Source organism: Frieseomelitta varia, unplaced genomic scaffold (genome assembly GCF_011392965.1).
Source record: "Frieseomelitta varia isolate USP_RPSP 00005682 unplaced genomic scaffold, Fvar_1.2 scaffold_591, whole genome shotgun sequence".
NCBI lineage: Eukaryota > Metazoa > Arthropoda > Insecta > Hymenoptera > Apidae > Frieseomelitta > Frieseomelitta varia.
In genome coordinates, this window is record NW_025110358.1 from 58,755 (window position 1) to 71,846 (window position 13,092).

Below are 13,092 nucleotides of genomic sequence, written 5' to 3' on the forward strand. Positions count from 1 at the left end.
ATCTATTGCATCAGTAATTTAATTATTTTATTTTTTCACCCATTATTTTATAGTTTCATTGATTTACTTGTAACAATTAAATTATTTTCTCTATTCATAAAGACTATATTCATTCTACCTTTATTTAGCTTGTTTTTAACAAATAAACAAGTTTCATTTCGTATACTCTTCTGGTCTATTTGTATTTACTGGGTATAGTATTCGAATTCTCTGTTGTTTAAGCATAGAGTGCGCTAGAAACCAGTGATTCTTTTTCCTGGTCAGTATTTCAGTGCCTGAGATCCGAAATTATATAACGTCGAGTCCATGTGTTGTCCGGTCTATACTTTTCGTAGTCAATGGTCTTAGCTAATGACGATATTACTAACGAGGTCGCGTGATTTATGTCGGTACAATTCGTAACACGATGCGGACATTTCTCAACAGATATCGCTGACATGTACATTCTCACTAATTTCCGCGGGATAAATTACCCTGCCGTGGTGTGTATCACGAATGACCTGAATAATTTCACGAACGTGAAATCTTCGTTTCTTCTGTCAAGTTTTGTGTGTAAACAGAAGTGTCATATCAAACACATATATCCAGTAGGTCGTGCCCTTGCCAATAGGCGTGTGTATCGTTATAATTCACGAAAATTATCTGCTGTTTGATAGTCCTCGATACTTCCTTTCCTCTGGTGGTCGCGAATCTTTGCTGTTCGATCGAGGGTGAGTTCGGCCATGTTGTCAAGTTCGACGACCGTCGGGAATTTAGCGTAATAAACCGTGGTTCGTTAACTTTGCTTCTGGATCGGATAACCATCGGCGTACCATGATCGACATGCGGTTTGCTAGAAAGGGGTGAGTCTCTTTATCTCTTTCTCGTAAAACGTGTGAAAGTTTCTAGTTTTCTTTTGTTTCCTTATCCTCGGCGATTTGGATTATACCTACGAACACGGATTATATTTCCGTCTGTGTCGTTTACTACCGCCGATATTTTTTTAATCGATCCGATCGTATCGATTAGAACACACGACGAACGTGCGTTCTTTGTCTTGTTGCTCTGTTTGGAGGTAGTTCACCCCGGAATAAAAAAAACAGCGAACAGCTCAACCGCTGGGATCGCAAATCCTTACAAAATATACAGCATCGTAGCACACGCGCACGTAGGTTTCATGATCATGTTTGTTTTCATGCCCAATATCTCGCTGATAAACGAGACGTGGAATATTTATCTTTTACATTAAAATAAACGTTGGCATGTTTCAAAATCATTATCAGTTGATTAATTTACGTTCTCAACTGATGATGTTTCAAATTCGTCTCTCGACGATATCAGTAAAGTTAGGACGTTCGAGTCTGTGTTACGGGTAACTTCGTTGTTCAGAGGGAACAGGCTCATTGTCAGAGTAAGTGAGTATTTAAATGATCTGCGTGTGTATTTTTTCCATTATCGGATGTTTAGTAGAGGCAGGTGCTAAAACACGTGGCATGCGTGGAGAGCATGCACCCGGTCCTCTGGTCTTTCTTCTCTTGTACTCTTTCATCTTTCAGTTATCACCGGTGTCCTTTTCCTTTCCAGCTTCCGCGTTTCGTGAATCTCTTATTTGCGCTATCGCGTTATACAAGTGTTCGCTTTGCGACTTGTACGAAAATGTATAGTTCCCAAGATTCTCATCCTAGGTCATAAGATACACACGTCGAAATACAAAGAACGGGCACATTCTTTCGCTTATATTATCGTACACTTGTACCTATCGTTGTTTACATAGAACAATGATTGGTATACAAAGATACACATTGTATGTACACGTTGTCCAATTATAACCAAATTTTTAATCAATAGCTGCAGCATTAAAGAGCTTTTAACGTTAATTATTCTGATATTGACCTACTTAGTTATTTAATTTTTGACGTTATTGTTCAACCGACGTTATAGGTCCTTAGTAGTTATTTAATTTTTGACGTTAACTAATATGATAGTTATATCGTATTACACATGATTATTGAGTTTTTCGAAAATTTCGTAATTAGAAAGTTTTGGGAAGATTTAGAAGCGTTATCAGTTGGAACATTCATCTCCAACCACATTGTTATAAATATTATAAGAATGCAAGAATGAGAATACCTCAAAACCCTGCGAAACGATTTGAAAAAGAAATAAAATGCCATGAAATGATACTTATCGATCGATAAGATTCTGATTCGACCTATGAACTTTCGAATCGATCTTTATTTTCAATATTGATTCTTTTAAATTCACGCCGTATTGGTCGATTGTCGGAAAGAGTGGACCAGCGAGCGACAATTTCGAGGTTAGCCGCTGTTTCGCGTTGTCGAAGTTTTTACTCGATATCATCTTTCTTATTCGCGTATCCGGTAACCCAGAAAGGTATAAGGTAACAGCGTAGAGAACTCTTTCCGAAAGGGTCAGCTTTCTCTTTTCGAAAGAAAATATTCGAGAGAAACAATGGTGTATGGGTACTCGTACATTCACATTGGCGCCACAGTATTCTACGATGAAAGCGTAATAGAATATATTTGAGTACCCTTCGAGATGAAACATGGGAACAGCTTTTTTTATGTAGAACAAAGGATATAATATTTTTTAAATTATATTTCTGGAAATTAATAATGCATACAGTACATAACAATGTTATTATAACAATATTGATAATAATATATAATGCTACTGATGTTATAATTTAATTATTTATTAATCATACATGTTATTATCAGAATGCAGATAGAGTCGTTGAAATTGGAATTTCTTTGATCATTCACTCATCAATACTTACGTGACTCAGAATAAAATTGTATTATACTTGTATTAGTGTTTAACACACTGCGTATCTGACCTAGAAAGCCCTGATCAACCACAAACACGTTTCGCTTGAACTGGATCCTTCTATCTGATCCCATTTCTATGTATGTATTTGTTTTGCAGTAAAGGAAAAGCAACCGAGAAGAGTCGTAAAACCTACCGACAAATTCCTTCCTTAATAATTCGTTTCTAGAAAGGTTCGCCTCGAATGGAACTTCACGCTTGTTCCGAAGTTCCTGTTTAACTCTTTAACCAATTGATTGCGGACCATAACGAGTGACCAAAAACCGTATTCGTCGCTTTCTTTTTGAACTCGTCGGTATATCACTGGATCGAAATTATTGAGAAGTAATAGAAGATTTATTATTTGTTTTGCCTGGGTTATTAAAACTGAGAAAATATTGCAATTTTCATTTCTATTTTTTTTTTTTCTTTTTTTCTTAGTCCGAGTAAATACCAAGATATACAAAAATAAGAGAACTAAATTTATTTCTTTTTTTATATTTCTTACTTGCGTTTGAAAGAAATTAATAAGTAAACCCCAATTGATGTTTCAAGTTGCGACGAATTCAAACGAATACCTCCTGTTGCAACAGATTATTGCACGTTTATTCGACATAGTTGAATATCCCGTGGTCGCAGAGGCCGAGGACCTATAATAATAAAGTGACTTCCGTTCATTAATATTTTTGTCGTGTCGTAGTTTGGGGCTACGTCCCCCGAAATTAAAGGCCCAGATGGCACGAATCCACCCCTGATCTATTTCGAGTTTTCGAGCAATCTACACGACCCTCGCTAATCCCCCCTCCCCCTCCTCTTTTAGCCATATTGTATTTCATCGATTCGCAGCAGCAGTCTTGTTAATGGCGCGTTTACAACCATGGTGCCAGTGCCTCTACTTTGATTATCGATTTTGTGGATATCGTTTGCTTGCGGCAGTTCAAAGGTGCAGAGCGTGGCAGTCTGAAACTTTGTTTCTCGGTTTGGTACACGAAAACACAATAAGCCACGTTATATACTTTTTTACAAAGAACAATTTTAAACTTGAACATGTTACCAGTTAATAATATATATCATTAAAAAATTGTCCTTTTATTTGATTTTGAGGCTAGGCATGTATGCTTCCATCCCTGTCGTTATTTAGGAAACGTCGCTTAGTATGTGTATTAAAATGGTACACCTTCGGTACAAACCTATCATTTTCATTTTCAAATGTATTAACTCTTAATTTCGAATCGCGAGAGTTAAAATTGTACGAAAACGTACTTATCATATTCTTCTCCTACGATCTTTAACGTAACTGTGAGTTTACATTAAACGTTCGTATTTTGCTTTCGCATTATCGTGTCACATCGATTGTGCAATTTGAGTTCAAGTTTAATTTCCCTTCATTCCGATATCCGGACCAATGTAACACCTTCAATATTATCAATATTAACTTGCCTCTTGTTGCAAGATGGAATGACGTCAACTCACGAACCCAGTGCCCCGCATGGCAACTGCCAAGGCGTGTGTTGAGCCAGGACGCAAGGACAGACGCCGCGCATAGCGCACGCGGTTCACACATATTCACTATACACAGATACACGCGGATGTTTCCCTAAGCTCGTGTGCACAGCCCTCGTGCTGCTCCACACTTCCCTCCTACTCCCCCTTCCCTCTCCTCTTCCCTTCTTTACACCTTTTGTGAACTCTTCCTCCTTTTTTTCGAATTTTTCCTTCAATCTCATTTACTCACTCTTTTTTCCCTTTCTTTCGAACGTACCAACGTTTCCTTTTTTTCAACTTGAACGCACTAAGAAGCTCGATCAACGACAATCGTAATTTGTTGATTGCAATGTTAATGAAATTTTCGATAAAGTTTCGTATGTTTCTTCTTCCTCTTCTTCTTCTATTTTTCTTTAATGTCGCATCGACAGCGAGAGGTCATTAGCGACGACGGCGCCATTAGATATCTGTGGTAGTTTATGTTTTTTGAGATATTTTACATACACTTTGTATGTCATTTTGAGAAATCAGGTCTATGTTTGCGTTGATTCCGTATTTCTGTCTTTGGATTTCTGTTGTGTGGCATTCGTGCAGTATGTGGGTTGTTGTTAGTGGATGGCTATTGCAACGAGTGCAGGTGGTGTAGTTTTTTTTGAGTTTGTTGTGGCCGGTTCTTAAGCGTGAGAATTTATAAGCAAGGCGTTTAGTAAATAGGCGTTTGGTATATTTATAAGTTTTAGTTTCCTCGCGATATTTTCCCTCGATCGTGGCATTTCTTTCTTACGTTCCATCACACCGAAACGGAGCATCATCTTTTCTCTCGATCCCTCCGTGTACCATTTCTCCGTTTCCTTCGGTGTCGCGCAAGGCGCCGCAATTACGGATACGTCACTGAACGGCGCGCATCATCATTGCAGGGTGAAAAAGGCGAGAAGGGTTCATCACGTCTCGTTTCATTTTTATGAACGTGGCAGCTGTCTTTTATTTGTCTTCTCTCGCACTGGCGGCTGCGAATCATCGTTGCGAATCAACCATCACCGCGTGTAAGCTCCGCGACAGGAAGCTCTTTAATCTCGTTGGTCAACTGATAAAAATGTCTGCCAGCGACCGACTTACGAATTGCTGGGTTACGTCACCATGGGTGTATTTGACGTTTGACTTATGGTCTGTTGGGTGAGTTCGGTGCTTCGACCTGCTTACACTACGCTCCACGCATGATTCTAGAAATGAGACTAAAATATTGTCGATTTAAAATTAATGAATTGATCATGTAGGTGATAATTGAAAATATTTCGAACAGTGGTTTGTCCGACAGATGTTAAATATTTTAATGTTTTGAGATGATGTAATCAAACTCGTCACAGTATCTCGAGTTTAACTCCTTCTGTATCTCCTAAGCTAAAAGTCTACGAAGAAAATTTTGAGCAGCGTAGCATGGTACATAGTCTCCTTCCGGTCTACATTTTTTACTGTTAACAAATTCCGATAACGCCACAGTTGCCACAGATAACGTCGAGGACCACCATCTACACGCATACTTTATTTCATAAACGTTTACTCGATGCCCTTGTGTCGATTCCAGCCGAGACGTATTTATGCGAATGTACACGTTTCTTAAATCGACGATTAACATGCGTAACTAGAGCCTGGGAAAAGAGAGGGTGGCGCCGAAAGGGGGGGGGGGGTCAGCACCAGTAAACTTAATTACTCGGCTGTTAGTACGCTTAAAACAACACACGATAAAATGCCGTGGTACGACCGATGTTATCTCGCGGCTCTAACGATCACCGGTTGGCCCCCTGTAATTTTCAATCGTTTCATTACGACCACGAAGCGCCGACGAAGTGAAACGAAGCTCGAAGAACCGCCGAAGAATCCGATACAGGAAGAGCCGGCGGTAATTTATGTTCGTGTTCTTCTTTTTCTTTTTTTTTTTTCGGCCAGTTACCGACTCACGGGCACGAATCCAGTCGCGGTCGGTAACTCGGAGTTTTCGAGGTGTACAGCGTTAATACGAGCGAAATTACAGGGTACTCGCGAGTCGCGAGTTCCTCGTGCCGAATACCAACAGCGGCCACGCTCGATGGTTCTCAATCGCCTTTCGGGAGAAATCGTGAACGCGAGAGCGCGTAGGACGAGGCAGGCACGGGGGCGGATGAGAACCCGGAAGGTGGATTCTCTCCGTGCACATCAAAGGGAAAAACCTGTCTGCGCTGTCGGAACGACCTGCATTCATTCTCAGGCATACCGCTCTGCCTTCCACCCAGACGTATACGGCGTCTGTTTCGTTGGCCACGGTCCCGTTCGGGGCGTTTCAGGCCGCGTAGACGACTAATTTGTCTTTTCCAACCGCGCGCATAATGTTATTTGACGACAGCTTATCATTTATTTCCCTGACATTCCTCGCGGACGTTTCTCGAGGGTGGATGGATTCTTAACCGCATTTGATGCTTCCTTCTTCTCGACTCCACTTGGTAGCAGCTTAACAGCTTAGAGGAACGAATGCCTTTATGAATATCGCTAACAACTTTTAATTAACCTGTTGCGCTGGAACGACGTGCCACGCACGTCGAGAACTTGCTGTTCCCAGAATTATTATGCAATATTTTCTCAGTTCTAAGTATATTTAAAACAAATAATAAGTTTATCACCTCTCGATAATTTCCATCCAGCGACACATCATACCGACGAGCTGGAAAAGAAAGCGACGAATTATCGTATACGGTTTTTGGTCACTCGTTATGGTCCGCAATCAGTTGCCAGCGCAAGTGATTAAATCTTCTATTGGCACATTTTAAGAGCACGTGAATTAACAGAATCGTGGTAACGTCGGCAAATTTCAAGTTATTATTAATAAAATTCCTGTTCCACGGCATCGTGATAATAAGTTTCGACAAACATAATGAAGAATACAGAGAGTTCCACAAGCGAGCTACACAAAATAGAAAGTGACTGATCAGCGTGAGATTACAAAATTGCAAATACCATTGACGGCAAGTGTTTACGAGAAATTGCATCGCAATTTGTGCGTCACGTGCATCTTCCCGATTCGTGCACGTCCGCGAAGAAGGAAGAAAAACAAAATAGAGAGCATCCTCGGACGGATCACGCAAACAAAAAAAGTTTTTTCTGTATAGAGAGGTATCATCCTTTCACGCGTTTATAATACAGAGTCAAAGGATATTACGTCGTCTGGCGTGATTTGGGCCAGTACGGTGCAAGCAAGGAACTGTGTAATCTGTCGCCGATTCAGGCAGAAAAGGGAGGAGGGGAAAGATTCCGGCATAATTTTTCGCGCTTCCCAAGCTACGCGTATGAATAGCGATCTCTTTTTCTTTTTTTCTTTTTCTCTATCGGAGCCAAAATCTTTATCCCGCGTCTGGGTCTCAGGACCGGCCCAAAAGAATTTCGTGACCTGTTCCACGAGCATTGCATTCATTTCCATATTCTATGTATTTAGTGTTTACGTCTACTTCGTATCCGGTCGTTGTTCTGAATAGCTGACAAAGACCGGCAGAAGCTGGCAAACTGGTAAATGAACTAGACGTCTGATATTGAGCTCGCCGTTAACTCTTTTTCATTTAATGCCGCACAATACGCCATTGCGACAGCGAATAATTGAATAAAGGGAAAATAATATTTCGTTGAAGTTATACCGGTAGCGAGACGAGAGGCACACATCGGGGTCTACGTTGAAGACGTGCACACGGAGATGCGAACAAAGTAAGCCATTAAAACTCGTTTCTATAAAAATGAACTAAACTCCGTCGAGTTAGCAAACGTAGGTTTTTTTTTTTTTTTTTTTCTTTTTACGTAGCGACTTGAACAAAAAGGAAGTAAGAAGTTAGGCACAATGTATTAATAACGTTATCCTTTTCGTTTGCAAGTCTCTGTTGCGAATGATTGTGAATGATTATATTAAATAATAACACAAGTAAAAATTTAACACAACGTCCTATGTTACATAACAGCGATCAACTAATAAAAAAGTTAATGAACAGTTTTATTCGTCGGTAAAGCGACGGAAAGAGGAATCAAATTTTATTGCGCTTAAGTTCGGAGTGTCAAGGAACCGGTACTGACTTCAAGCAATCTGGCTCTTGTTCCCCTCGAGAGGAAATTTTCTTTCAAGAGTCGATCGATGCCTCAGAAGGCAACGGCGAAATCGCGAGGCCTTGCAGAAACTTATATTCCGAATTCCCCCTTCCCCCTTTTTTCTTCGTCTTTCTCGCGTCTTCTCTTCTCTTCCGTGTCCCCGGCCATCTCCTCGATTTCTCCGTGCTTCTCCTCATCGCTCTTCTCTCCGGATCATTTGTTTTTCTTGCTGTGGCCCCCTTCTCTTTCTGTTTTGTTCCCTGAGAACGCAACGAACCCGAGTTAAGGCAAATTCACACTGAACAACGAGAGAAATTTGAATAGATCATTACGTTTCCTTCATCAAATGGACTCTTAAGGGTCTAGTTTGTAGTTTCCTTCTTTTACTCTCCATCTGTAATACATAACGTTTGTTGCAATAATTTCTTGACGATTATATTCAAGAAATTATCAGTACCTCTTTTTTTCAATTTTGTACCAGTGGAATTACAGATTTACGATGTTTAAAATTATGAATCACAATTACATGGGATTATACATCATTTGCCATCATTTCTATCAAATCATAATATTAAATGATAGTTCAGGAAAAGGGAACCAAGAAAGAATAAGGGAAAGACAAGATCACCTTAAAAACATGTGGTTTTAGCCAGATAGGGGTAGAACAATTGTAGAGAAAAGGGAAACTAGCAGGGAAAATACTAAGGAAAAGAGAAGCGGAAATACAAAGACAAAGACAGTGGAATAGAATTCAGAAGACGAGATACAATTGGAAGTATAAGTATCTGGTAACAGGAGAACTACCAAAGTACCTGAAGGAGAGAAGAAAAAATGGAGAACAGAAGGTGATAGCCAGAACAAGATGCAGCACCCTAGAAAATGGAAGTAAATTTTGGGCGAGCGAAGAAGAACGGAAATGTCAATTGTGCGAGGATGGGGAGGGAACATTAGAGCATTGGGGAGACTGTAGAGAGATGGAGACAACAAATGCAAGTCTGGAAGAGATACTGAGTGAAGAAGGCGGGAAAGAAGCAGTAAAATGGCTTAGACAAATAGAAAGGAGAAAGAAAGATAAAGAGAGACAGGGAGAAGAGAAAAAAGAAATAAGGCAGATTAAGATACTTAGGTAGACAAAAGAGTAACATAGTTAAGATAAATATAAGTATAGGACAAAGCAAAATAGGATACAAAAATATTATGTAAATATTATGACGTAAAATTTAGGATAAATGCAATGCGAAATGTGCAATGTAAAAAACCAAAGTCAATTTCAAGGCCAAAGAGGCTGAAATAAATATATACATACATACATTAAATAATAGTTGTTCACAGTCGTCTATTAATCGTAGCCTGAGGTGTCTTTTAGGACAGGAGAAAGTAGAACAATTTGTAAATATTTTTCTCAAGCCTAATGTCTAGTTTTTCAGCAACTCAAGGACTTTTGATATTGGCCACGTTGACATTGGTCACGTGTTCTAATTTTCACATATTATTCAGTATATCAAAATAACATTTTAGGAATAATTTAAAAAATTTGTAATTAATTATACATTTAAAAAAATTTTAATTTTTGTATTCATCGTATCAAATTCCTATCTCATTATTGCAATATTGTCTATCTGGTCCTAAAAAAAGATTTAGAAAAAAATGTACATTCTATTTTCGACGATTTGAAAAATTTTCTGCCAGTCTACCTTTTACATAACACAATATGCTATGGACATCCATGATGTTGGCTCTTATGGTAGATGTGATTATTTTGTTACTAAAGATAAAGGTGTTAGTTCTATTTACATCAACCCATACATTATGTTCTTACTATATATTAAATTCTTCCATAAAGACATTTAACTCTAGTAAGTTTACATAACAACCAGTCAAATAGATCCTTGTTAACCAAAAGATATGAGAAGAATGTAACCTGAAACACAGTGTAGGTCATGAACACGTATTCCATAAAAAAAGTATAGTATATTTGCAAAAAAAATATATATGTGTGTGTGTCTGTATATATATATACACACGCATATTGGTAGAGGTTGTCCCCGCCACGGACTCCACGGTGGGAAAGTATTCGCAAATAACGATGCAGACGCACCCTGAGGCGTCCATCGAACGAGAGATATTCACCAGGATTAAAGTACGTTCTCACAGGCAATACTCTCTTTTGTTTTTGAAACAAAACATTGCCCTACACCTTCTTCGTTTATCGGTCGCTGTAGTAAAATCACTGAGTGACATCGAGCCTAAAAATAATAAAATATTGTTTCGTTAGAAATTAGTAGATCTCGAATCGTTAGTTGATTTTATATTTTTACTTTTTTTTAAATCTTGGATTTTTCTGTGATTAAGTAACATGGAATATATATTATTTTATACATATGTTGTTTATATTCGAGTGTGTCCTTTTTTGTCTGACCATGGTTAATCATCTGTACTATATCAATGGATTCAGTAGAATATAATTTAAATTGTATATTTCCTTCTAGTCTATTAATTATCGTTTGAGAAGTTATTCATTTAATAGATATGTATGTGGAAACATAGAAACATATCTTACATACAAAGATACATCTACAAGCTGTTCATTTATTTATGTGTGTGTATATATATATATATACGCGCGCGCGCGCGCGTGTGTGTGTGTGTGTGTATGTATGAATATAATATGTGACAATATATACAGTATCAGTTATACTAGAATAAGAAATTAAGGAATGAAATGCATTTAGTCAGAATATTTTCAAAATGTTAGGTTATGAAATTGCGCAAGTAATTAGCATAGTTGTGCAGATGATTTTTCAAGTGGATATCTAGTACAAAGGATATTTTTCTGCAAAATGATTACATACATAAATGTAACACATCTTGATAGCAGTCCTCGCAATTCCCTTGGGATCTTGAAAATGATCAGTAGTCGATGCAGAACAAGGACATCCCTGTTTCCTCCTAACGTGCCTCCGAGATTACTCGGAAACAATTCTCCACGCTTCTCTTCGTTTTGCGTGACAACTGTCTTTGCACAACAGGAAGTTTCTCGACAGTCGTTTTATCAATTATTATTATTATTGTATCAATTTGTCAATTATTCAAATTAAAAAAGAACGTGTATATGCTTTTTTTATTATTCCCAAGGTCGATTTATTTTTTTTAATACTCTTTATCATCAAAATTCAAGCAATATTTTTCTATATATGGTAACTTTTTTGCAAAAAATGTCGTTCATTAAGTGCTGTTCATGAAGTATATGACGCAGTATGCAGCACAAGTTCCATCTGCTCTCAGTATTCGTGGCGCCAAACTTAAATTATTCATAGATTACCATTTCTTCTGATACGGATTTGAAAATTGCCTCTCGTCACAGATCGATATTAACATCTACCTAATAAAACCTGTCTAAACTTTTCATATATTCTATATGTCCTCTTTCCGGATATTGTACAACAAAAACAAATTTAAATGCGTGTTTAATCAAGAATTGGTTTGATAATTTTAAAAAAACGTAAATTTTTTACATATTTTCGTATGTAGAACAACTTCCTGTCAATTATTCACTCCTGTCTAGTCTGAAACTGGATTAGTTCAAGCTTTATTATTATTTAAGTTCTATTCTCTTGAAAGTGAAACATAAAAAAATTGTTGTTCTACATTGTTTACTTATTTTTGTACGTCAGATGACCTTCTACCCTATTACACCACATGTCTCGCATATAATTGTAGTCTATTATTTCGATTATACAAGGTGTCCCATAATCAAGTATATGATTCTACGTGAAAAAACGAGCCGAGATGAAAGAATAAAATTACATCACGTATACTTGAATTTAGTTAATTCAGTACTGAAGTGAAAACTATATAGAATAAAATTTTTTCGTTCAACGCTTCGAATGTATTTCGTTTAAAATCGTCTTAATGTAATCGACATAATGTTCGAGCTCGATTTTCCCAGGTATACTCGACAAATCTTCAAATACAATTTCCACGAAAACGAAAAGATTTCAACGAAAAAGTTTGCTGCTTTCTTTTCGACTCGTTTGCTCGCACTTTTCACTCGGTTGTACCACTGGTTACGAAACACCCTGTATATCGTCGAAGAGGGTTAACGAAAGTGCTTTCATCACGGACATTCGCCGTCCGATTATTTTTTCCGTAGGTTTGAACTTTGACTGTATGGGTGATGGAGGACGCATGCACGTAACTAAGAATGTACAGAAAGCGATATGGATGCATGTACATATACACACGTACGCTTGCCTGTGTATGTAGGGACGGTCGCCGTTTGATCGCGCCCTCAGCATACCATCTCCTCGTCCCCTGGTTCTCTATCCTTCTTTACCCTCGTTCAGCAGCCGCGACTGTACCTTTTCTCTCTTTCCCGCTGCTACTAACACAGAGCACGTTAAGGTCCGTCCTCATCGCGCAGGCTGTCGGTATACCAGCCGGTTCAGTTTAAATCCAAACAGTGACTGCTCGGGACGCCGCGCGACTCGGCTCGATTTTGAGCGCGCGTCGCGACAAGAAGAGAAACCTCTCGTCACAAAAATTCACGGAAGTTTCGCATAATGGACAACCACCAAGCCAGAGAAGATTGGACAGCCAATCGATGAGAAAGAAACGTACCTTCAATCGGCAAGAACCGTGTGCGCGAGACCGTGTGGTTGTTTAGTTTCTTTCCGTTTTCTTTTTTCTTTTTTTTTTTTTTTT

General features: G+C 38.4%; 1 protein-coding gene and 1 long non-coding RNA gene across 4 annotated transcripts in view; one reads left to right on the forward strand and one right to left on the reverse strand.

Moving 5' to 3' along the window:
* Positions 1 to 500: 500 nt before the first annotated feature.
* The window catches only part of LOC122534414 (myb protein), a 39,617-nt gene continuing 27,025 nt past the window's right edge, over positions 501 to 13,092 (forward strand). The window contains exon 1 of the mRNA XM_043665038.1: positions 501 to 842. Within this exon, the coding sequence (XP_043520973.1) occupies positions 814 to 842 (29 nt within the window). The 5' untranslated portion in view covers positions 501 to 813. The remainder of the gene's footprint in view (positions 843 to 13,092) is intronic.
* On the reverse strand, positions 8,167 to 12,189 carry LOC122534417. Of its 3 annotated transcripts, none has more exons than XR_006307893.1 (6): positions 11,241 to 12,189; positions 10,487 to 10,634; positions 10,083 to 10,309; positions 9,699 to 10,013; positions 8,721 to 8,782; positions 8,167 to 8,648 (listed from the first exon to the last, which is right to left on the reverse strand). It is a non-coding gene; the product is annotated as an uncharacterized LOC122534417 (long non-coding RNA). The 3 variants fall into 3 exon arrangements; XR_006307891.1 differs by having other exon boundaries at positions 10,413 to 10,634; XR_006307892.1 differs by having other exon boundaries at positions 9,695 to 10,013; positions 10,413 to 10,634.